Genomic DNA, 25,175 nt, shown 5'->3' with positions numbered 1-25,175 from the left:
GCATCTGTGGAAGAGTATGCGTTTTCCCTTCTGCTGCTGCCGTGACCTCGCCCTTTTCTATCCCCGCTCGCGCGCGGGTTTCCCTTTCAATCTCCGCAACTCTTGTTTTCTCCCCAGTTTCTCGAGCGGGCTCTGCTATCTTGGTTAATTCTCCGTCTTTCAGGTTTCGCAAAAGGCGCGCATGCATGAAGCAATTTTGGCAGTGGCTGGTCCCCGCATTGTATCACATGTAGATACGCAGATACGTCCCGCTTTTCCGGTTACTCTGAACACATCGAATGACTGGATCGTGTATCTCAGCGGAGCGTTAACGTAACACCGATATCCCTTTTTTTTCTGCACTAAAGGCGTCAAGATGGCGTCGCTCGACGTCGATGTCGACGCCGTCATCAGCAAACTCTTGGAAGCACGCGGAAGCCGGCCCGGGAAGCCGGTACAGCTTACTGAGGCTGAGATTCGTGGCCTCTGCCATAAATCTCGGGAAATTTTCATAAGTCAGCCTATTTTACTGGAACTTGAGGCGCCAATAAAGATTTGTGGTGACATTCATGGCCAGTATTACGATCTCTTGCGACTATTCGAGTATGGCGGCTTCCCTCCGGAGGCAAATTACCTCTTTTTGGGAGACTACGTTGACAGGGGCAAGCAGAGTCTAGAAACCATCTGTCTACTTCTAGCGTACAAGATCAAGTACCCCGAAAACTTCTTCCTGCTGCGAGGCAATCACGAGTGTGCATCCATCAACAGGATCTACGGCTTCTATGATGAATGTAAGCGAGCCTTGGGATGAAGGGCAGAGAACGAGATTCGGCACTGCTGGCAGAAGACTGGCCGTCACAATATGTGCCCACCTGGGAGAAGACAGATCAGCCGATTCATAGGAGATGGCCACTGTTGAATTGTGAGTCTGTTGGGGTCATTCGTATGTGCTCGCAGGCAAGAGGCGGTATAACATTAAGCTCTGGAAGACTTTCACAGATTGCTTCAACTGCCTTCCAGTCGCAGCAATAATAGACGAGAAAATCTTCTGTATGCATGGTGGACTATCGCCGGAGCTTAACAGCATGGATCAGATAAGGAGGATTGTCAGGCCTACCGACGTTCCCGATGCAGGTATGTGGAGTGGAACGAGTCGCGCGAGCTATAAGACCGCCCTGCGCACTGATCGAAAGTGTTGTGCATCCAACAGTATCAAGGCTTGGTGTGTTGTAAAACGCTCGCGAAAGATGTGCCAGCAGCATGGTGCATTGTCGTATAGTGTTTTTGCTTTTTTCAGGTCTTCTTTGTGACTTACTTTGGAGTGACCCCGAGAAGGAGATTTCTGGATGGGGTGAAAATGATCGAGGCGTCTCGTTCACGTTTGGTCAGGATGTCGTTCACAATTTTCTCCGGAAGCATGATCTGGACCTCATATGTCGGGCTCACCAGGTAAGCATTTCTACATAGCGGGTTAGTGAGGAAGAACGCTTAGTGTTTTTCCTCTCATCCTCATTACATGAGATGTGGTTGTGTTTTTTCCAGGTCGTTGAAGACGGCTACGAGTTCTTCGCGAAGCGCCAGTTGGTCACGTTGTTCAGCGCCCCAAATTACTGTGGCGAGTTTGACAATGCAGGCGCTATGATGAGCGTCGACGAGACACTCATGTGTTCCTTCCAGGTGAGTTGTGCTTCTAGGTCATGCGGGTTGCACCGTCGCCAGTAGGGAGATAGTTGCAGTCGGACAAGGTGCTGATCGACGCCAGAGGCGTGGGCGTGAGGTTTGTGCTTTTTTTGTGTGTATGCAGATTCTGAAGCCGGTCGAGAAGAAGAAAGGCATGGCGAAGTAGTACGACTATGATTTCCTCTGGAGTTTCACTCGTCGTAACATCAAACAGTCTGAGAAGACTTTTTGCGTCTATCTCTCATATTGGCATGTGTGTGTTCTGTACCTCCGTCTCTCGCGGACAGCTCGATCAGGCTAAGTGCTCCTGGCAGCGCACCTGGACTGGCGCTACTGCTGTGGAATTTAGGGCAACCCGTAATAATGTTGTAGCGAGTCCGACGGTGATGCGGTGCCTATACCCTTTTAGACATGGGTTAATTGTCCAGTTGAGAGTTTTCCGACTTGCGGATCATTTTCTAGTGTCTTATTGTCAGCTTTTAGGGCCCTGAATTCTGGGATGTGGAAGCGGTCGAGGGGAGAGAGAAGTTCAGCTGAAGGTGTGCCACTGGAGCGGTTGGGATTATTTACAGGGGCTGAGGTTTGCCTTCCTCGCTTCTTAAATGGTCTACACTAATGGGGTTGCTTTACAAAGGGAGTGTTTTTGTCGGTTGAGGATGTCTTGAGCACGGAGGTTGGTACAAATCCGGGAGGGCGAGAAGGTTCTTTCTCTACGACAGTTGCTTCGGGCCTCCACGCCTATCAGACTGGCTGTCCGATTAGATGAGATGCGTCTTCTGAGAGGTTACTGTCACAGTAAATATATCTGGTCTTTTCGGTGCGTCATGCAACCCCTGAGGAGCGAAGTTGTGCCTCGACCAATCGCGTTATCAAATGCTGCTGGGAATATACGTACTGCCAGGGGACGCTCGCGTCCATCGGGTTCGAACACACTCGTCGGCGGGTGCATATTGCACAGTACTGCATTAAGCAGTAAACAGAGACTGTGCACAATGGCGTGGAACACAGTCAGCCTCTGGGTTGACGAGTGAGTTCGATTCCCGCGTGTCTCAGCGGCTTTATTTGGCAGGACATTAGTGTTGCAGGTCTAAGAGTACACATGTGGTCACGTTACGCGTATCGGAAGGAGCACTGATATGGCTTACCGTGAACGAAGGATTTAGCACGCCCCAATAGGCCTCTAGGGTATTCTTTGGTTACCTGCAGAATACTGTTGTGCAGGCAGTTACCGTCAGGAGTGAATGGTAGATATCCCACGTATTTTGTTTCTGCTTCGTCAGCCTTGTAGAACGCTTCCATCTTTGCTGCCTCTTCCTCTTCCTGCAGGAGGATCCACGTTTTCGCCAGCAGATGCAGGCTGGTAGAAAGGGATTACCTTCCGTAGCATTTTCAGTCTCTCCGTCTGAAGCAGGCACTGTCAGTTGGGAAGCTAAAAGACACCTAGAAAGTAATTACCGGATCCGTTAAAGATTCATCCTGTGTCTTCATCAGGGAATTGGCTGCAAAGGGACGACCTTATCCGACTCTTGACGAAGCGCGGTACCAGAACTGGAATACCTTCGCTACCAAGTGTTGCCGCCTCGAGAACCATCTTGTCGTACAGATCGTTGAAACTCATCATCGGCTGCGAGCAGGGAGTAAATCTGGCGGCCGTATACAAGGATGATACAAGGCTCTACGTACTTTCGGAGATACGATTATTAGTGGGGTTTTTGTTCATTTACCGGCAGATGGAACCGCGGCGCCTTCTGCAAGAGAGGGTATCTCCTCGGTCCCAGGATAGCCTTTGGTTCGGGCAATAGACTGTCGCATGTATCGAACGAGTCAAATCACTTGCATACTTATGCCCATTTGAACTCCGGAGACCGCTTCAGTTCCAACCGCAGCTTGCTCCTTTACTCGCGGACTCCGTAACTGCCGCCGCAGTCTGTCATATGGAGAGTGTGCGGGGGGTAACAGACCCGAGTCGTTTGTTCCCTACTCAGCAATCTCTGCATCCAATTTCTGTAGTGCTTGTGCCTGCGCAGCGATTTGGCTCTGCAGTGGTGCTTCTGGAGGGAGACTTCCACTTCAGCTGTGCCACCAGGTGTACTATGTATACCTGCTAAAGCCAATTGGTCGCTACTGGTGCTGGAAAATGCAGTACAAGCAACAAATGCGGCAGCGAATTTTTTCATCGTGGCAACGGAATCCTGTAGTTGGTTGAACTGCCTCGGTTCCACTGGCAAGCTGGCGCCTTTGTGGCCGCCAGCTGCGATTTTTGCAGTCTGTCTGTACACTTTCATGCTGAACTCGAGCTCACGACGACGTGAGTCAGCAGGTAACACGCCGCGGTGGTTACCGGGCCAATTCAGCTTGATTTCTCCGACCGCTAGTATCTCTCCTCCTCTGTTGTCCTAGAGAGAAGCACTAAAACTTGAATATGCAGTGTGCCGCCGGTATACGAATGACTGGCAGAATCGTGACCATCCCTGTTGTGTTCCAGGGGCACGAGCATGCGGTGGCATAGTGATTAGCACTGCAACTGTAGGCGGCACCGTGGCAGTTTGTCTGCGATACAACGCGGTGCCGCTGGTGCACGTCCTGCCTTGCTTCCAAATACCTCCAAAGACCACGGCAGTAAACGTTTACACGCTCATGGTACCACACGACAGTCCCACCAACTCTGATCCCGGGCAGGATGGAGGGTGTCGCAGCACACAATTGATCAGTCGTATGTATGTCGTGGCTTCGCTCACAGAGGGAACAAGCTAAGAACCGCTGTGTGCAACCCCTAGCAAGTGATGCACTTAGACCACAGTGCGCCGCCTTGGGCAGAGCTAAATCGCCTGCCCTCTGTTGCATTACCTTTTGTGGCTAACGGCCTCACCCTGTCTTTACAGGCATCAGCCAGCAGAATGAGTTTCTGACATGCAACTTTTGTCGATACCACAGGATTCTAATCTGGTGGTTTCACTCGCCATCTTTTTTGAGGTAGTTTAGGCCTCACGCGGAGGGGCGGTGGGGGGGATACTGTGCTTGGATGTGGTGTGAACAGGACTCAAGCGATCGCAGAAAAAGACAGAGCTGCGTGAGCAGTCTCAGTACCACTACTATCCAAAACAGGAGGCCTGAACACTTGTCCCGTCCTGCGCACCAGCTTCCGCTGTTATCCAACATAATGCCCGACGGCCACACAAGATCGTTTAAGATCCTGGGGGGGTAGTGAGCATTGCGTCAAGTACCATTTTAGCCTGGAGAGACAGGTGGAAGCGAGGAGACACTCGAGATGCCCACCTATATATATATATAATGGCAACAGCAAAGTCGTCGGAACATGGACTGATAACCAGCGTCGTCATACAGCAACCAGAGGAGGCAGATGGCATTATTTCGCTCACCTCTGTGGGGTGGCGGACAGCCACCCGTATATGCGTCGGTCGCTGGTATCCATGTGCTCCCCACCGTATTGGGACGCCTCTTGCTTTGCAGAGGTCTACGTAAAAGCGTGCGACCGCGGGATTCTTCGTGTCAATCCACAGGAACGGAAGCCAACTGTGAGAACGCTCCACAAGAAAACATGTTTTATCCGCCTGAGGGAGTACATAGCGGGATTCCAATACTCTCCTGCGTCCATTTAATGATGTAGACTCACCGATGACCGTTGACATCCCAGTCGGGTCGAATATTTTGCAATGCGCTGCGGAAGACGTCATTCCACTGTGGCGTCACTGTCCACGTTTCGTTCATGTAGTCGGTGTCCTTCACCACCTCGGAGAGAAAGGCAATCGCCAGGGTATTCAGCGACCACTGCTCAAAAGGAAAATAGCACGAACCAGAGGTTGTGTGAGATAGCATGAAACCATCCTCGTCTCCTTTTGTTGCTGACGCAACCGCAGTTGTCCACACCTTGATGCCGTCCCTACCGGAACCTGATGCTTCCGTATTCGTTTCGCCTCGTCCGGATGCGGCGCAAGGAGAGACCCAACGCGCAAGCCCTACATTGAATCAGCAAAGCGCACAACATGACATGTGCGTGGCCACGGACAGGACTGAACTTTGGTCCCTGTCAAGCAAACTACGAGAAAGCTTACGGGACACGCCCAAATTTTTGTCCAGGACTGTATGACAAAGACCTTGATTCCACGTGTATCATATAACTTTTTAGCCCAGTCTCCTGAGAAGCGGCAAGTATCAAGTACAAACGTTCTTGCAGCTGGCCACATCACTGACGTTTCTGCAGTTTACGTACCCTGGCTGACAAGACTTTGGGAACGCCACTCAGGGCCAAACCAAAAGATCATTGACTCGTCCACAATAACAGTAGCTCCGTTTTGACAGCCCTCAATAAACTTTTTCATAAATTGAATTTCCATAAAATAACCTGCAGCAGAGACAAGTTTTATCACGCAGACAGCCAGCAGACGATACACGACGGGACATAATACCCTCTCATCAAGAATTACTGAGTGGAAAGGGAACTCGCACCCAAGAGTTGTGGCTTAAGACGCTGACGTCAACACCAGGTTCGGAACGCTCCGTGGCTGCTCTGATAATTCCAGTATCACATCCTGCCGCGGCTGCTGCCACTTACCCGTGGGGTTGCAGGGGTTGACTACACAAACAAGTTCGGCTTCCTGTGAGCCGCGAAGCTGAAGTCCATTATTTTCCGCCGACCTCTCATATTCTTTGTACTGCACATCGGATGGACCTGACGCAGCATCACATTGGCACTACCGAAATGTAGATTTCGCCTTGCTGCAAGGGGGCAGCATTAGTCGAGCTTCGTTGTTCAAGACGTTTGACGAATATGCACCACGTCGCGTGAACCCGCTCAGTAGACTTGCCGGGGCTCCATGTAGACGCGTCGGAGAGTCGTATGCACAGGTCTATGAGTTCGCTGGCTCCGTTGCCCAGGATGAGCCGCTCTCTAACATTAGCAGTTTGTTCTTTGATCGCAGCGGCTCTCTCTTCTGACGCGCAAGTTTCCCCCTGCAGGAAAGCTGCCACGCCTAAGCATGCTGGCTCGTGATCGCAACTCGGGTAGTGGAACACCTCGTTGAGCGCTGATCCAGCGACTTCGAGAGCTTTCTTGGGTGTTCGGAGCCCATTTGTCGTGACACTGAAGTCTTCAACAAAGTTGGAGATATCCCGCCACTCCTGGCCACCTGCGTGTGCCGTATGCAGACAGTATGTCATAACACCTATGTGGAAGCAATGCCCAGACAGAAGTACGATCAGCCGCGCCAGTCACTGTGTGCTACTGTAGACAACATGCAGTAAAAACAATCCAAAGCCCTCTCCAGTACATCTGGCAGCGTCGCGGATGTCTGCCAACTGTACGCCAGAGAAATCCAGCAGTGCAGACACAGATACCAAGCTGACTGCGTCAAAAACTGAGCAACCCACAGCAACTTGTGCCCCGTCCCGATGTCATGGGTCCATCCGGAGTCTTCTCGTGAAGAATTAGGCCCATGTAAGTTCACTGATAAACCATAGGCTGAGAGTCGGGCTGAGGGTAATGCAGCTCTAGAAATTCCTGCCAATCCCTACCATGAGGGGTCTGTATTCCCACGTCCCATCTCGCACTGACACCTTCAGTAGTCTCGAGGGATGCCATCTGCGAGGGTCCACGTGCGCTGTCAACGTGGGACAATGACTTGCTTGTTTTCGTTTCTTCCAAAGACGTGCTCGCTCTACAAAGAGAGAACACAAAAAGGAAAAAACAAGAAAGAACTCCTTTAGGGACTATCAATAACGATGGTGGCGTGTCTTTTCGCAGTGCCGCTACAGCAGTCGCCGGTCGATCGCAGAACCAACTGCCATCCTGCCCCCTTCTGGGGCTTGAGAGGGGAATAGCGTTCCCACCTTCCCGATGGTCTTGTTGAGTCCAGCATGAAGAATACTTTGCACCCAACTGGGGATTAACACATAAGAAACTCGTTATGAAACCGGCTGAATTTATTTCTAATGAGCCGCCACTGCCACCCAACCTCAATGACATGGTATCCACGGCTGAACTGGAAGACATTTGGACTGGTGCCTGTTGTAGCTAACATGGGTATTTAGCTGCATAGAAAACCCTTCGAATTGGCGGAACCATTGCGACTTCCTCCGGAGGAACAAGAAAAATACAACACAATTCGATCCCGACCATGTTCAAGGCGTCCTTTACCTGCATTCTTCTCCTTATGCGATCCTCTCGCGGGGCTTCACGCATCACGTCACTTCCACACTCTGAACGCTCGCACTTCTGTAGCTTGCTTGCGAATGGACTATTTGGCGCCTAGATACTTCAACCTCTACAGCACCTCGAGCTGACGCGGGGTCCGGCGAGGACTTTAGTATCTCCAAAGAGAGAGTCCACCAGCTGAACTGCTGCTCCAGCACACCGCTGTCTGTGGCTGTCGTACCAAGTCTACATGAACAGTCTGGCATTGGCTTTATCTTCCACTTAGGGCATTGACGCGTAACTGAGCCTAGGAGCTCACTACTCACGCACGCGCCCCAAGCAAAATAGGACTAGGAAAGAAGCTAGAGGGGAGTACGCGTTTCCTCGCTCAGGAAGAACTTGTGTTCAACAGAGAAGACCGAAGACAGAAAAACACCACGGTGCTCACTCCTCGACGCGAAGCCAGTCGCCTAAGTCCCCATTTGCATGCCTCATATATAATTCGGCTGAAGTCGAGAAACCTTCACATTCAGTCTATCCGCCCTGCACCCCGGAGATCATAGCTAGGCCATGTATCGGAATTATCAAATTATAAGTAGCTATCGTCTATGTACCAATGATCCGCGATCCAGAACTGTATAACTCAAATCGAATAGCTCGAATTTCAGATACTAGAGCTAGGTTAATGAGAGAGGACCTAAATACTAACGAACCACCGGGTTTTAACACCGCATAAAATGTTAAAATGTACCATTTAGGTACGCTATGAAGCGGAGCTACAGTTCTTTAGTTACTTACATGCCTACAAGCTCTATAATGCTATGCAAATCTAAAGGTATGCTATGCAATATCTTTACAGAACCATTCACCATTTTATATCTACACTTTGTAGACAATTCAGTAGTGCCAGCAGGATCGTAAACGGGTCCCGGGTTTTTGCAGCCAAAGCCGTCCTACGGCCCGGGAAAAAAATGTAAGACACACTCTTTGGAAACATGCTGTAACTCGGTGGCCCGCGCGATACGTGCCCGCCGAAACTGCCTTCTTTACTACTTTCTCATCAGCCCTAGCAGATCCGAGGGGGGATGCGTTGGTGCCGTCTATGACCGGAATGGATCAAAACAGAGAGAGTTCTCGATCTCTGTAAAGCGTAAATTCATATTATTCAGTGTCAATGGTCGACTTCTGCAGGTCGGTTGCTGGTGCAGTGACCAGGACAAGCAAGTGCAAAGCCATTGCGGACCGCCATACTGTGGTGCTACCAAACGAAGGTGTGGATAGCCTGAGTGCGGTCGTGCGGGTGTGAATGGTTCGTCACCTCGCCACATCTTCGCCAGGGAGATGGCCGGCTGCGAACACGTCACTCCGCTTTACCGAACCGCAAGAAACATGGGGAGCCTCGTCAGATATCTAATATTCATTGGTTCGTGTAGACGTCTCCCATGTCAAACATACGTCACGGAAATACTAGCTGGCATCGTAGCAGGCTATACAGGAAGACGATGTAAGCACTCCCAGAATCGCCGTGCGGGTGGACTTCAGCACAGCAGAAACCGCGCATCAAGCAAGTGTTTTGGGGGCCCCGCAATGGGCCAACGTGAGCGGAGACGTGCGTACTTGCGTCAGACGCCCGGATGCCCCGAACGCTGCGCCGTTCTACTGACGGTACTGCTGGGGGGCAGCACGGAAGGAACGCCGGTGGCAGAACCACATGGTTTGTGTTCCATCTTCAGCATCCCTGGTACTTTCAGGTTGTTCTTCGTACCGCACGCATGCGGTTACAACGTTGACACCTATGGGCTACATCCTTCCCCGCAACTGCTCAGGCTCTCTCCTCGACGAATAGCGTTAAAACGTAATCCACAGACGAACCGTGGCATAAACCTGGGAGGCCCACATGATCCACTGGGAGATGTTGCATACATCACTCGCGTTAACAAGCAGAATCTGATGTATCACAGTAAAATTAAGGCTCCGCGTCTCACGCTTTTCCTGTTCACCGCTCGGGGAATTGTGCCAGTATGGCAGCATCACAAATATTCTGCCATATATCGCGCATCCCCCACTCTCCCTGCTTGCGTGTAGGCCACCATCGAAGTAGGCGCTGCCGCATGGCGAGACGTGATCCACCACAGGCGATCGCTCTCCGTTCAGACGTATCTCCCGCCTGGCTGACGACGATACACTCCTCTCCACTGCGATGAGGAATTGCTTATGCTGCAGGCACATTTCCAGGGGAACGCTGGCTGTAACTATTCCGTTGCTGAAAGTACCACACCGAAATAATGGGAAGATCCATGACAAAGAGAACCCTGGTACCTATATTAGTGACTGCAGAACTGACCAAATACGTCATAAGTCGACAGGAGCCCGAAAGGGTTCCTTGTTTAGAGACCTAAGGTCTTCGGTTCACGGCGATACTATGAGCACACGCGCCCCAGGCTGCTCCCAAATTCTACATCACAGCGGAATCAGCTATGTCCACAGATAATCTACGCTTAGATAAGGCACCAGAAAAAATCCAGCATACAACGCTGTCCGCTCTGTGACCCGAGGTGCACCCCCGCGGTTGCCTGCATACCCACGGGACCGTCGCAGGGATCCCACGTCAGCAGATATATTAGAATGTCTCTAGTGTGAACGTACACTACAGGCATTCATATGGGTTCTGCCTCGCGCATATACGATCACGGTCACCGACCGCATCAATAACTACACGATGCTAGGCATTCCCACATTTCCGCTACGCTATCTGTGTGGTGAGGAAGTAACACTGTAGGGAGCTTGAGTGCTATCTCAAACAGCCGGTCTGGTCGTATTTCAAAATATAATATATATCAGTACCCAAATGCGGAATATCTTGACAAATTGAATACCGAGCCCTGGACAAGTTAGGCGTCTTCGAGCTAACTAAAGGCAGCTAGCTTGGTATGTCAGTGTTCCATCTGGTGCAAAATATTATGCACGAATGACGCCTTCGAATCGTCCAAATTAGAAAACGCGTCACGCATCAAAAACCATCGATACGAAATCGCACCGCGCCCGCGCCCGAAAGTAGGATTCTCGAGGGTTCGCAAGACACACGGCACGACAAACCGGAACTGATTACGCGCTCTTGAGCCACCTAGTGCACACGACAGAGCCTGTCGTGACATATTTGCTTAACGCGACAGCAAAGTCCTTCTCTTAATGTGCTTTCTTTCCTCCCTTTCCAGCCTTGTTAGACTTCGGAGCGCTTTCAGTACCTGAGACTCTATTCGGCGTGTCGTTGGCGAAGGATCTCATTCTCTGGAACTCATCAGGGGGGGGGCGCTCACACGGCTCAAGGTTCCACACGTCCTTGGCATACTGACGCATGCAACGGTCTGTGGAGAACTTTCCCATGGACGACGCCGCCTGAAAAACACAAAGTAAAGAAAAAAGTACCGCATTGTGAGAGTACACCCGTTCCCCCTTGGAGAGCAGCAGGGAGAAGAGAAGTACCTACACAAATATAGCACACATCGTAGGCGTACCTTAATCGACAGCGTTGTCCACTGTTCCACGTCCTTGTACGTCTCGTCCACAACTTGCTGCGCCCGGCAGTAGTCCGCGAAGTCGTGAATGAGGAGGTAGAAGTCCCCATTCTGACCGTAGCCGTTGTTGCACAGCTGGTCCACGATCGCCACAAAGTCGCTTTGAGCTTGCCCGTCACCGCACGCGAGCTTTCCGGAGCGAATGAAGTCGAAGACCTCTCTCAGACGTCCATCGATGGGATAGTTTCCGTTTCGCGCCTACAAACCAGCACACACGCACGGTGGATCAGACCCATGCATTCACTGGTCGGTACTGCAGCGCGTCTGTCGCTACTGAACCACATCGAGAAGCTCCTGCGGCGGAACCAAATTATGCAACACGCCTAAGTCCCGCATAGGTACCTGTTCGCGAATCTTCGCCACTTCATGTTCCTTAGCGCCGAAGATGAACATAGTGTCGTCGCCGCACTCCTCACGAATCTCGATGTTGGCGCCGTCCAGCGTTCCCAAAATGAGACCGCCGTTCATCACGAATTTCATGTTCGATGTGCCAGAGGCTTCCGTTCCTGCCGTCGAGATGTGCTGAGACAAATCGCTGGCGGGGATAATCACTTGGGCGTGCGAGACGTTGTAGTTGGGAAGAAAGACGACCTGAGGAAGAGACACACGCACTCTGGTGGACGCACCGATTCAACCACGACGAAAAGTTAAGTGGAGGGTTGAATTCCAAACGAGGGAATCAACTTCCGCAAGGCTGCACGCCGCCTGGTGGCGACTGAGCCGCTCACTTCCGGGATCTTACCTTCAAGTACTCGTTGACATCAGGGTCGTTGTTGACGACTTGGCCAATATTGTTGACCAGCTTAATGATGTTCTTCGCCGTGTAGTAACCTGGGGCCGCCTTGCCTCCGATCATCGTCGCTCTCGGAACGACACTCGCTCTCTGTTGCGGAGACATCTTTTTGATGGTAAGATAGCGATGCAGAGTGTACAGGCAGTTGAGCAGCTGACGCTTGTACTCGTGGATGCGCTTCACTTGGATATCGAACAGCATGTTGTCAACATCGAGCTTCACATTGCATCTCTGCTCAACCCACGCCGCCAGGCGGAGCTTATTTACTCTCTTGACGGCTCTCCACTCCTTGCGCAGCTGCGGGTCATCAACGTGATTCTGAAGGCCAGCTACCATGTCTAGCTCCTTGAGCCACGAGTCTGAACCGAGCCAGTTGCTAAAAAGATCTGCGAGCCCGCGGTTAGCGCAATAAATCCAGCGACGCGGCGTCACACCGTTGGTGACGTTAAGGAACTTGTCATTGAACCCTTGTCGAGAGTAAAACTCAACAAACTCGGGGAAAAGATCCTTCTTCACGAGCTCTGAGTGGATTGCAGCCACACCGTTGACGTGGCGACTGCCGACAACTGCCAGGTTCGCCATGCGAATGCGTTTCTCCTCGCCTTCCTCGTATATCGACATACGGGAAATCTTGTTCCAGTCGTCTCCAAACACACCCCGGGCTTCGTTCAAGAAGCGGAAGTTGATCTCATTAATAATGAGAAGGTGCCTGTACACAACAAACCCACCGCCCTAAGGCAATTACGCGCGTCAACGTTAGGTGTGGCGAAACAGACTACTCCCATATTTTACACGAAGATACGGAAATACGTCTCAGGATTTCCAGCCACTCAAGCGCCCTCAAGCCCCACGACACACCACTGAGATCTGTTCCTACGTAAATTACACATTGGTATTCACTTCAGTAGCTTACCTGGGGAGAAGCCGGCCGATCAACTCCGCGGACCACTTTTCTAGCGCCTCAGGAAGGACCGTGTGGTTTGTGTAGTTGAAGATCTGCTTCGTGAGGTCCCAGGCCTGTTCCCACTCCAGTCCCTCCACATCGAGGAGAATACGCATGAGCTCCGGAATGGCAATTGTAGGGTGGGTATCGTTGAGCTGCATCTGCACCTTCGAAGGGAGTTCATTCCAGTCCCTGTTGGAAGTCTTCTTGAAGCGGCGCATCACATCTTGCACGGTTGCACACACAAAAAAATACTGCTGCTTGAGGCGAAGCTCCTTTCCTTCCATGGTGTTGTCGTTGGGGTACAGGACCGCGGAAATCGATTCCGCGCGTTGTCGCTCCCGGACCGACTCCAAATAGCGACCGACGTTGAAGAGGTGAAAGTCGAATTCCTTGCTCGGGGCGGCCTTCCACAAACGCAAGTTGATGGTGTTGTACGTGTCGAATCCAGGAATAGGGTTGTCATACGCCATGGCTTGCACGATCTCACCATCCACCCACTTGCTCCTCATCTTTCCTGTCTGCGGGTCCCGGTACTCCTTCACAGAACCGTAAAAGCGCACGGCATACGTGCAGTCGGGTCTCTCGATTTCCCATGGGTTCGACATGGTCAGCCAGTAGTCCGGATGCTCAACTTGACGGCCGTTCACAATCTTTTGCTCAAAAATCCCGTACGTGTAGCGGATGCCATAGCCCCAGCACGGCAGGTTGACAGTTGCCATAGAGTCGAGGAAGCAAGCGGCCAGACGCCCTGAATAAGGAAATGACAGAGGCCCACGTCGATGCGGTTTCAACACCGAAAAACGCGCTCGGTTCCGCTACAGCGCGACGCCCTCGGCTCTCAGACTGACCAGTCGCTCAGCATCAGCTCCTCCTGACTACATTCGTAGCATGTGAAATTCTTACCAAGACCTCCGTTTCCGAGAGCAGGGTCATGCTCGTACTCGTACAGCTGCTCCAGGTTGAATCCCAACTCCGCCAACGCCTTCTTGTAGTTGGACTCAATATCTAGATTAACAAGCGCATTCTGGAAAGCTGCACACACAACAAAGGCAAGATACTCGCTTGGATGCCACTGGAAAAATCAAAGCAGTTGCGCTCTCTTTTGCGCTGGACGGGCTGGTGCACTGACAAGGGCACTTACCGCGGCCAAGGAGGAACTCAAGGGAAAGATAATACGCCCGTTTGCAGTCTTTTTCGTGGAAATAGGCGTTGGTGTCGTTGAGCGTCTCAATCAGACGGTCACGGACAGAAAACGCTGCTGCACGGTAGCATGACTCTGGATCGCAGTTGAACCGAGTTTTCGCGCAAGTATATTCCTGGAAACAGAACCCACACAAGCACACACACCACAAGAATTGACGCACATATCACCCCAAATGCGACGACTGGGCGGCTTTTACTGCTGCATACTAGTCCTTCCTCGTATGAAAGCCTGGCCACCACAACTGAAGTTCTGTTGACGATGTGGCTAGGTTGCACAACGAAAATCTAGCAAACGGCTATGACATACCACGTGATTCACGATGCTTCGTTGGATGGAATGGATGTCCGAGCTGAGATACGTCTCCATAAGTTTCCACAGCTTCTCCTTCTTTTCATCGGCGTGTGGATCTTCTTCGTCGTTGTACATGCCAGGAATAGCTCGAGGGACTGCGCCCGTTAGCTTGGAAAACGACGCCTTGCGGCGCATTTCCCAATGATAGGACGAGTCATTAGCGAAAACGTTGTCATCTGCTGTAGCCGACATTTTTGTCAATACTAATTGGAAATAGAGGTGGGTTCGAGTTTACCGCCGCCAAAAAGGTTTCCCTGAGCAGCAGAGAGATGCACGCATGACACTACCGTCCAAAAGAGAAACGAGGTTGCGCACCGATCCGATAACTGAAGGCGTCGTGCACCGAACGACCGTAATGCAATCCAAAATCATTGGCAAAGCCGTCACTAGCCAGTGAATCTGTCGCCCTCGCCGCAGTTTATAGAAGAAACCAACATAGAGTGCAACAAAGACGTAGCATTCCGCACACATACACCGGCTTGCATTTTCTCGCGACACGGCATGTTCTACACCAGTCAGTGACGGGAGCTGCAGACTGAGCACAGCGCGATCCCGGGCGCCTAACGAAAAGAAAGAGCGCCAGCCAGCTGATGCCGCTGCACGCACCCCGTGCCCCCCTCGTCCGCTCGGCGGGCAGCTGGGATGCGTCCAACTAACACACGAGCGGACACCTGTTCCGGTGGTAGAGTGGGCTGGAACAACGACCCAACCCTTCGAATGATACTCCATCAAGTTAAACGACAGTGACGCGCCGAAGAATCTAGGATAATGATGAATGCCAGAATTAGCCTAGCTGCCCGCTTTGGACGCCCCCCAACTTGCGAAGGCTTGCGTGGCTCTGTGACGTCTTTCCAGAGGACATGAAATACCGAACACTGACATGACAGACTACGAGGTACATGCAGAGCGTGCGCAGTGGTTGCGGATCTGACCGGCGTCCGTCAATAGTAACACTTGACCCAGAGATGACTGCACAACAGAACTGTGCCGTGTTCAGAAATGCTTGAACGCACACCCCTCGTCCACTGCTGTCGAGTTACAGCGGACGACGTGCAAGATCTGACTTTCTGCCGGTTTTCCTGAACAAGGATCACGCTAAATACTTCGGATAGGAGTGTTGCCGTTTGCCGCGTGTGTGGTTCTCCAGGGTTAATGGGGCAGCCGACCACAAATTCGTTAATGTGACCCTCGTATGCAAGTCAGTGCTCTTGTAACCGGTATATCGTATTGTCAATGTCACGCTAGAACCGTATTCAGATCCGCGACACATCGGGCACTACTGCCACGCGCGTGCCTCTGGATTTGCTGAAACGAATGCATTCAGCAAAGATCGGGACATGGTGCGCGGAACGAGAGAGTTGAGGACAGCTTCCCGAAACTACTACACCCGGAATTGGCCAGTGGCAAGCGCTCGTTCCAGAGACACTGACCTCCAGCTGAGCCAGTGCAACAGACACACAGCGAGATAGCCACACCGATGCACCATAACGCTCCCAAATATAGATACACATTTAAACATCCTAAGGGGGCACTGTGCAGGTCAGTGCTCGCGCCTGTCACCTCGGAGCCGCCGACTAGAAGACGGTCCACCTAGCTTAAGTTATCCAATTTTTTGAGTTCCTGGCGCATGGCAACTCGATGCACATGTGTGAAAAAAACTGCCGGAAATATGGGAAAACGGGAGTGGGGGGGGGGAGGAGGGGGGGCAAGGGGGGGATAACCTACGCCAGAGATCGGATGCCCCTGACCTACCGTTTCCAGCAGTAGGTCAGCCCGACCCCGCCGGCACAGAATGCTATGTATCATCCACTAAGCGGTAACTCGCGACTTAAACCGAAGATTCGGAAATGCTAACGGAAATGCGGTCTGCGGAGAGACTCCCTGTCGTGCTATGACTTCGCTGGAGTTGCGCAGGAATTATCAGCCCGTGAGGGCCTCAGCATCGGCTGCAACCTAGTGTGTCACTGCCGTTCTACAGTTCCCAATGAAGCAACAGTTCCACGCGAGCGCCTATCACGCGGAAAGGGCAGAATCCATGTGATGCGCTACATTGGCCCTTTGCCGCCGAGAGCATCAGAGCACGACGCGCTCCACAACGCGATCTAACTGGACGAACGAAGTGCTGAACGGCGCTAGCAGAAGCACACACTCTTCCGACTATTCTTCCTTTTTGTGACGGACATGCAGCTGCCCAACCCACTTTGTAGCTTATTAACAAATGTAAGCTGACAAGTCCGAAGAAAAATACACCCGCTTCCGGGTTCCACTGATAAAGTTGCAGGGAGGGACATCGCGAAGAACAAAATGGATATCTGTCTCCCATACAGCCCAGCGCCGCCGCTGCACCTACCCCAAATTTTCAATCACCACGCGCTGAGACAGCGGCGGCCTCCAGCTGCTGCTCTCTTTTCTTTGTCATCAGCGGATCGTGACCCAGAACAAGGAACCTGCTGTGGTTTCGATTCTTTAGCGTAGGGCTGACGCCCTTCAGCACGAAGTTGGCGCAGTACACACAATCCCGGCTACATAGCGTTCCCCTGAAAGAGCAACGGCTCTCAAAAAAGCAACTAAGCACAATTCGGCGCTGTGGAAAACGCAGCGATCTGCGGATCCCAACCGTGGTGCCCTCATTCCCTCACCGACAAGCATGGCAGCGCGAGAACTTCCTCCGCATCTATCACCTTGCGGCTTCCAATGCACATATATTGGCTCGCGAATTGAAAAACGAATAACAACGAGCAAAATGCAACGAACCAACGGAAACAATTGCCCCGAGAGGCCTCATACAACTTGGAATGCCAAACCAGATCCCTTTGTATAATTTACTCAATAGTGAACACTCCACTGTTTGCGGTTAAATCAAGCGCCGTGGACGGCGCTGACCTCCCAAATACTCGTCGATGCCAGACCGGCCCAGTCGCGACTGGGCCGGTCACGTCGGCAGCAGAAGCCGAAAAAAAAAAGCATGGAACCACATCACCTGAACCACTCTTTCTCATCTCTCTCGTCCTCCACCTCTCCTAAGAGTCTCAGCTCTTGCAGAACCCGCTCTGTAGCAATCAAACACACGACAACGAACGAGGGTCACGGTGTGCGTAATTCACAGGAAGCCTGAAGCAAGGCTATCTAAGTGTAGATGGTAAACTGATCCCTTAAGAGCTTCGCATACAAGCGAATAGTTGGTGTCTACGTAGACACGGATTGAGAAACGAAGTCCGCAGACGTCTGTCTTTTTAACAGAAATCTGGGTTGTCTCGCAGACTGGAGTGGTGTCTCCTTTCGTCTAGAAGAAGGTCGCACCTGTTGCCACATTTGGATTGGAGAAGCCAAAAATACTAGCTCATCACACCATGGCCAACGGAGTACGAACGCGCATGCATTCCGATGCTGGCCAGCATCGCTCACAAGTGTCTACGGAGCCTGCTCGCGCACGCGCCTATATGCACAGGAAGAAACCGGTACTCACTTCGCGAGACTCCCACCTGTGCGACACGCACAGGACCATCAGTTTCCTCCGACAACGCACACTAGCAACCAGTATGCACGCGCGTGCTTGACCGCAAGCGGGCATATATATATATATGTATTCACAAACCGTTTCTACCCCCGTGAGACACCATCAAAATTCTTCAGAAGGCGTGAGAAGCTTTCGGCATCGGGCTTACCACGGCACGAAGGGCCGACGGTTTCTTTGAGGACGGCAGGGACGTCCTCAACCTGATTGCACGTAAACAAACGGGAGCCCGAGCATAACGTCGTTGAGTCGCCCCAGCCAGAAATGACCCAGGAGCATGACATTTCATCTAACAAACAATACGAAGCATCTATTCCACAGCAGGTAGCCTCTCCGACCACCGACTTAGAAAACAGAATGAAAATGCCGTTCGGTATGAAAGCTGCCTTACCGTCGCCATAACCACTAGGATTGACGTAAGATCGAATAGCTCGCGGTCTTCCATATCGAAGAACCTGCCAAAAAAGAAACAGACTATATTGAAAGACACTTGAAATGCGGAACTATCAGCCACTGAAGGCAGGCGAGATCACCCACCTCACCTTCAACTTGCTTGGGACGGGCTGACACGCTACTGAAGTACCGCTAGTGTCTCCCGCCAGAGGACGCGTACAATTATCCAAACAGTTTTCGAAGTGGCTCAGAGAGGCCTGCAGCTAGATACAGCCGGAGGGGGAGAGAACTGCGCAGCTTAACTTCTTCACAGTGAAGCAGCATACGGATGGCGAACTGCTGGTCAGTCAAAGATTATCCATAAAATGTTGTCGTATCAACATTCGGGTACAGATGGACGTAATTAATCCTTGTACAGTTTGTACCTATACAATCCTCGGATTGTATCAGCACCTCCATGTCGGCTCATTACTCCCTTGTTACTGAACAAGATTCAGTTAGGAACGCTAGTTCACCGTCAGAAAGACGGAATCGTTATTAAGCGCCAGGTAGTCCGAAGCATAACGTTAAATTCGATGATCTTATGTGTTCACTCACTTACTACCGGATTGGTTCTATGCTTATACTAAATCAATAGTTATAATGACTACAGCTTCCAGACAAACATGGTTACCGTGAACGGTATTCGCTGGTCTTTGACGTACCAGCTTTTGATGGGTAGGGCGTTCCACGGATGCAACAAGTATGCGCTCGGCGAGTTATCTACCAGGATAACCCGTCGCAAATCACGGCCAAGGTTCTCGAGGTCTTTAATCCACAGGCCCTTCCTGCGTGGAATAATACACTACAGCAGACCAGGGCATTAGTATCCCGCCGCGAGTCTGCGACGGCAACGGCAACCCGCGGCGTCGGGTCGACATTAATCAATCAGGGGCACCAACCTCTAACATCACTTCTCTCACTTACCAGTGACTGCAGGAGGAGCGAAAAAGACGGTAAGGGCACAGACCCTTCGGGTCCAGCAGGTCGATCAACGGGTCGGCATACTACAGACAAATCACAACGGCGCAAATACGCCCATCTCCGAAGCCGCAAGTGTGAACTGTGTGCACGGGGAAGAACTCTTGCAAAACAATCATTCCGTGCTCCCGTCTCATGGGAGGGACGGGGGGGCGAGGACTACAGATAGTTGGCACCAGCGTGTGCACATTCCTACTTCATGTTGCACCTCCGCAATCCGCGATACGCAGTCACTGAGGGCCGCCAAGGCAGAGCTGCCCGCAATTGACGCTAAGATGGTTCGAATTTCTGCCATGCGGTGGCCGCCCGTGTCCATACATGCTCTTTACGGCTTCAGAGTAGGGGACCGTCCGCGACTCTACGGCTGCAGTGGCATAACATGATGAATTTGGAGGACGCGCTGCTCATGCCATGCCCACCATGTAATCACAAATGGCAGGCAGCTACAAGCGTTTACCGTCTGCAAACTGGCAGTGAAGATGACAACCTCGTAGAGCCGTGAAACAACCTCCAGGAACTTGTCGACACCTGCGAAACAGATGATCACAATACTCATGATGCATTGGTGTCATCTCCTTTGTTAAATGCCCAATATCCGTGCCAAAAACGACTCCACGTATGAGTAAAAGAAGAAAACGATACACTGGGTTCACAGTGCCCAGTGTATCGTTTTCTTTTTTCTATCAGGAAGGACGAGCCAGGTGAGCGCTCCTGTGGTGTCCACCCTCCCCTCTAAATCCTCTCAACAGCCTGACAATCTGCCAGTGTTAGGAAAAAAACTCTTCGATAATGTGATTGTTTTGTCTCAAGCGCTGCACTCACCGGGACGCTTGCAGACGTGGATGTTATGCGGCGTCCCCTCAACTTCGACCTGCGAACCTCACGGCGGGACAGTTTCAGAGCAGATATTGCCTCTCGTCCGGCCGACGTCATTTACGAGAATCGGCTCATAGCATTGCAGTCATTGAAACGTCCTCCACAGAAAGGATTGCCAACTTTTCAACGGATACTGCAAACGCGGGGCACACGTACATTGATAGGCCAGCACAGCAGACAAATGAAACAAGAGTCCAAATGATGGTACGAACACCGAAGCGCACGCATGTCCTCCTGCCAATGCCCTCTGAAGTCACAGAGATTACTTCTCAGAGCTATGAGCTGCTTCCGGATGCCGCATTCTGAGTGCCTTGGTATTCTAGAATTCGCCGGGCAGCTATCTACCACGGGAAACGCAAACCATTCACCGCACTGCCAGACTGATCTGAAAACCATTAGAAGTACACCTTGAGAGCAAAACGTCACGTGACGGACACATTATCTGCATCCGTGTCTTCGAGCCATGCCACTGTGAACGTGCACACCCCGGGTGAAACCAACTGTGTGCGAAACGCACATCACAAAAAAAACATAGCGCACCTCCTCTGCTACCCAATATCCACCTTGGGTGGCACGCCGCCTTATCAATACAGGCTGCACCAAAGAGCAGTTTGGCACACTCACCGTAATGACAAAAGCAGAAACCGAAACGGGCCTGAACGAGCTGTGAACTAGCGTTTCATCGAGATCCAAAACCAGGGTGGTTCTTCTCTGAAGCAACACGAACAATCGCACAGACTCTACCAGAATGCTGAGCTCTAACACCCTCATGGATGACAGAAAATCTGCCTTCTTTCAGTCGAAGGCAATTGCAGGTGCCGATCGCGACTCACCTTGTGCTCATCTCTCTGAGGTCCCAGAAAGGGGGCGATGTTTTCGCATCTGAGTTGGCGAAGTTTTCGAGGCCGTCCGTCCTGGACGTACATAAAAAAACACCATGGTCCAGGTAACAGTGACTGGCCTTTCCTTCACGCGTGCCTGACTGGAGTAGCAGCCACGCTTACCAACGAGACGCCGGACACGCGCGAGCACTCTGGAATATGAGCTGACATCTTCCAACCGTTCATGACAGCAGACGTGTTGGCACCGGGGCTGCTCTACACTGCACTCTCCGCGACGTTAGCCGTCCACTCGTATTTCGACATTGGTGCTCCACACCCGTATGCGCTAGCTTTGCTCATGGCGCAGACGCCCACAGGAAAACTTCAAAAGTCGCAAACACAGAGGAAAAAAGAAACGACCAAGACCAGAAAGGAGAGACACTGCGAAGCTCCTTGTCATGCCAGGCACACCTTCTGAGAAGTATCTGCCGTACCTTCCGACTGGCTGTTCCTGAGGCCCGGTTACGTGGCAGCCAGCTAGACTTTCTCCATGCCGTAGCATAACGGAGACACCCACAAAGCGCGGCCGGTTTGACGAAGCTCTGCGTATTTCGAGGAGCTAGGCTGGACTCCGGAGACCGCCTCCAGCTTTCAGCACTGCGTCTCACGTTGGAATGGAAACGAGTGCGTCGTCCGAAGCTGCCGCAACCCGATCCTTGTTCGGTTTGACACGTGTCTATCGTCTGATACCCTGCTCTCCCTTCGCACGCTCCTCTACCCCTCTCACCGGGACCGGTATCGTCATTCTGATCCTCGTTGTCACAGCGGTCTTTCGGGTACGGAGCTTCCTTTGCACCAAAGTAGAATCCATAACCCGCCAGTTCTCGTCCAGTTTCCAAAACACTGTTATGGGCTTTGGCGCCTCCGTGCCAAGACTGAACTGGGGTCGACGAAGAGAGAAAAGAGCCCTGCCCATCCCAGCCACCGTGGTTGAGGTCCATGCCGTATTCTCCGGCCACCGTCAACGCACAGTCGGCTCTGTCAGCGCCAGCTCCACTGTTTCCACTGTCGAATACAGGACTCCTTGTACGGGGTGTATTCGCTGCAGACCTGGAGCCCCCGCTGTCCTGTCGAATATGTGGGCGGAAAACCGACCGGGCACATGGGCTGGGAAAGCGCCGCGGGGATGTCATCGATGACTTCGGCCTGAGAGAGGCTGTGGTAAGGGCCTCCGAAGACGCAAGTGCCGCCAGGGGGTCAGCCGGCTCGTCCGTTCCGGTTTTCGGATCAGCCTGGACAATTAGGGCCCGCGCAGCCTCAGGAGGATCACGCAGGTCACCTGAGGCGGTCACAGGAGCATATTTCGTGTCCGAAACGCTGTCCATTTGGGAAATACGTGGAGTAAACGCTGATGGAGAGGAAGCTGCGTGGCGACGGCGAACCTACCAACGGGCAGCTGTACGAGGGGCTGCACGCTAGACGGTCCTTTGCAAGACTCCTTGGCAGGGTGAGAGACGGGCCCAACGAACGAAGACACATCCGAATCCCCATGCTCGATATTCAAGGGAAACGCCTGCCCTGGGAACTGGCCACAGACGCCAGGCACAGTTCACGTGTCCTGCGCAGCCAACGCGACACTGACAGCTTCCCGTGATGTGTAGAGGGAAGAGTCGCTCGCCAGTGATGCATCAATCAACGACATATACGGCGTACACAACGCGGAAAGACTGAATGCTGGAATAGAGGATGAACGCCCCCACAAACATGCCACGCTAGCCCGCTGAGCAAGTTAGCGGGACACACCCCCCCGGTTCTTCGAAAGACTGGGCTCGACTGTGCAGCGTAAGAATTGCCGGCACAAGCTGTACACGGGCCCTAGGAGACATATCTTTTGGCGAGTGGCGATGTTATCTATTCGGAAGCACATATCAACACGCAGCTCGGGAGTTTTGTCAAGCAGCTGCGAGCGCACAGTGAGCCTTCCTCCGGCTGGGATGGAGCCTGATCGTATGCTTCTCTCCCTCTTACAGCCTGCTCTGTCCAAAGGGAAAAATAGCAAGACTGAAAGCAGAATGCTACCCACTGGGGACGGAAACAAAGTTGAAATACAGCAGACATGGACGAAAACGCTGGGAGAGTGCGAATCCGTTGGCGGGCCGTGTTGTCATCACACCCTCCGGGTGCAAGTAGCTTGTCAGAGACTGGCCTAAACCCTAAACACTTTTCGAAAAACAAAAGCACATAGAGGCCGTGGATGTGGAGTGTTTTATCTCGCGAAAGAGAGACGACACACTGTCGATGAAGGCGGGGCCACACCGGCGGATTTCCAATCGACCCTGTGCCAGGTTTCGCCGGGGCCCCTACGGGTGTGGATTGGCTGGATCCTTCACTAAATGTAGATGTGACAAACTGGGCGTGCAGAAAAGGTCTGAATACGTCGAAGGCAATCAATCTTTTACATGTGCCGCGGATGCGGCCGCTGGCGTCTCTCCCCATTTATGCAAGCCGGATGAACGAAGCCCCAAAAGGGGGTAGTTGACCGCTCAGCTCGATGCAGGGTGTGAGCCACGTGCCGTTACGCCTGGCACGGCTCTGCCGACCACCAGCGCACTCCGGGGTTGCCACGGGGAGTTGCTACAGGTCTGTCGCTGTCGTCCATGCAGTGTCCGTCAACAGAGGGCTTCAAGTCGAACACATTTCAGTGTTTTCTGCGGCTCTGTATTGTGGAAGCTCGTCTAACCAGGCAAGTCGACTGCTCGAAACCCGTTGATCTGGAGAAACAGGCAGGAAGGCGGGTGGAACACGGGGGGGAGGGGGAAGGAGGGAGAGGGGGGGGGGGCGGCTGCGGACGGCGCCGCAGCGGCCTCATTACTTTTTTCACTCACGGGGGGTCCTCTCTCGGAGCCTGGGAAATGTAGCACAAAATAGGCGTCCCACTCATCGTCTTTTTGATAAACACTTTCGTGCGGGCGATTTGATAAACACTTCACAATGCACCTTCCAGTGTCAGCGCGTAGTTGCATCCAAGGGGGGGTCGGACGTGCCCAGTGTTCATTTCAGCACACCAACTGTTGTCAGTGTTGATTGGTGTCGACTCTGCGGCAGAGTTTTACGCACTGCGACAAGAAAAAATATTTTTAAGGTTGGATCTTCCTCAAGGAGGCACTTGGGCACCGGACACACGCGCGGCGGGCGGTTCCATTGCCACTCGGATCTCCCAAACTCGGCTCGGCACAGTGCTTGGCGCCAGCCAGTAGAACAGGAGCTGTGGAATCATGCACTGAATGAAACAATCTGCAGACGAAATACGGTGCGCCACCTCATTCTTTCCGGTCGCTATTCTGACCTGAAGAGGTCTTCAGCGATTATTGCCACCGCATCGGCGCGGCACAAGTTGTAGAGACCTGTGGTGTCGCCACGGGAGGGCACCGAGGCAACGACGTCCGGGGGCCTCAGTGGGCCTAGAACCATGGAATGGCGGCGCATACGGGTTACTGTATCTTGCATTCATCGCTGTTTCGCGTAGACGCAGTATACGAGATCCGTTTATCATGGTGCATACCGCAGCATATCAGTGAACTGTTAGAGAAAAGCTAAGAGTCCACAGACACGTTCCCCACCAGGAGGGACACAATTTTAGACTTGATGCAGTGTGCGCGAAGCTGCGGAAGGGGTTTCTCTCATCAAAAGCTAGGTGCTTGTACGATAATTAAATCAACGCAGTGCAGATAAAAGGATGTGTCATTCCACGCTACTGCGTCGGGAACGCGAGCCGGGGATACATAATCACGCTCCTTTCGGTGCGCACCACGAAACACAAACACACACACAATCGACAGTTAAACAGGTGGCAAACACGTAGGCGTCGTTTC

General features: G+C 52.3%; 5 protein-coding genes across 5 annotated transcripts; 1 reads left to right on the top strand and 4 right to left on the bottom strand.

The window, feature by feature from the left end:
• Positions 1-355: 355 nt before the first annotated feature.
• On the top strand, positions 356-1,825 carry BESB_072200 (serine/threonine phosophatase PP1; the record flags this gene model as incomplete). Its single annotated transcript, XM_029365593.1, has 5 exons — positions 356-770; positions 937-1,113; positions 1,277-1,428; positions 1,522-1,656; positions 1,784-1,825. 5 exons carry the CDS (start codon positions 356-358, stop codon positions 1,823-1,825), a joined length of 921 nt encoding a protein of 306 aa, XP_029218077.1.
• Positions 1,826-2,769: 944 nt separating this feature from the next.
• On the bottom strand, positions 2,770-3,836 carry BESB_072190 (uncharacterized protein; the record flags this gene model as incomplete). The annotated part of the gene is made up of 4 exons (XM_029365592.1): positions 2,770-2,979; positions 3,035-3,061; positions 3,115-3,158; positions 3,761-3,836. 4 exons carry the CDS (start codon positions 3,834-3,836, stop codon positions 2,770-2,772), a joined length of 357 nt encoding a protein of 118 aa, XP_029218076.1.
• Positions 3,837-5,289: 1,453 nt separating this feature from the next.
• On the bottom strand, positions 5,290-6,837 carry BESB_072180 (aminotransferase, class I/II superfamily protein; the record flags this gene model as incomplete). Its single annotated transcript, XM_029365591.1, has 5 exons — positions 5,290-5,448; positions 5,565-5,636; positions 5,733-5,815; positions 6,233-6,349; positions 6,678-6,837. 5 exons carry the CDS (start codon positions 6,835-6,837, stop codon positions 5,290-5,292), a joined length of 591 nt encoding a protein of 196 aa, XP_029218075.1.
• A 4,159-nt stretch (positions 6,838-10,996) lies between these two features.
• Positions 10,997-14,871, bottom strand: BESB_072170 (putative glycogen phosphorylase 1; the record flags this gene model as incomplete). Its single annotated transcript, XM_029365590.1, has 8 exons — positions 10,997-11,206; positions 11,326-11,583; positions 11,728-11,976; positions 12,128-12,887; positions 13,092-13,872; positions 14,028-14,156; positions 14,266-14,440; positions 14,635-14,871. The coding sequence occupies 8 exons, from the start codon at positions 14,869-14,871 to the stop codon at positions 10,997-10,999; spliced, it is 2,799 nt and encodes a 932-aa protein (XP_029218074.1).
• Positions 14,872-17,655: 2,784 nt separating this feature from the next.
• BESB_072160 (Dullard family phosphatase domain-containing protein) lies at positions 17,656-22,688 on the bottom strand (the record flags this gene model as incomplete). Its single annotated transcript, XM_029365589.1, has 10 exons — positions 17,656-17,729; positions 18,345-18,396; positions 18,585-18,648; positions 19,291-19,413; positions 19,553-19,632; positions 20,064-20,134; positions 20,429-20,477; positions 21,107-21,193; positions 21,316-21,396; positions 21,798-22,688. The coding sequence occupies 10 exons, from the start codon at positions 22,686-22,688 to the stop codon at positions 17,656-17,658; spliced, it is 1,572 nt and encodes a 523-aa protein (XP_029218073.1).
• Positions 22,689-25,175: the final 2,487 nt, after the last annotated feature.

Source organism: Besnoitia besnoiti (genome assembly GCF_002563875.1).
Source record: "Besnoitia besnoiti strain Bb-Ger1 chromosome Unknown contig00007, whole genome shotgun sequence".
NCBI classification, from domain to species: Eukaryota; Apicomplexa; class Conoidasida; order Eucoccidiorida; family Sarcocystidae; genus Besnoitia; species Besnoitia besnoiti.
This window is presented reverse-complemented; position numbering and strand designations above follow the sequence as displayed.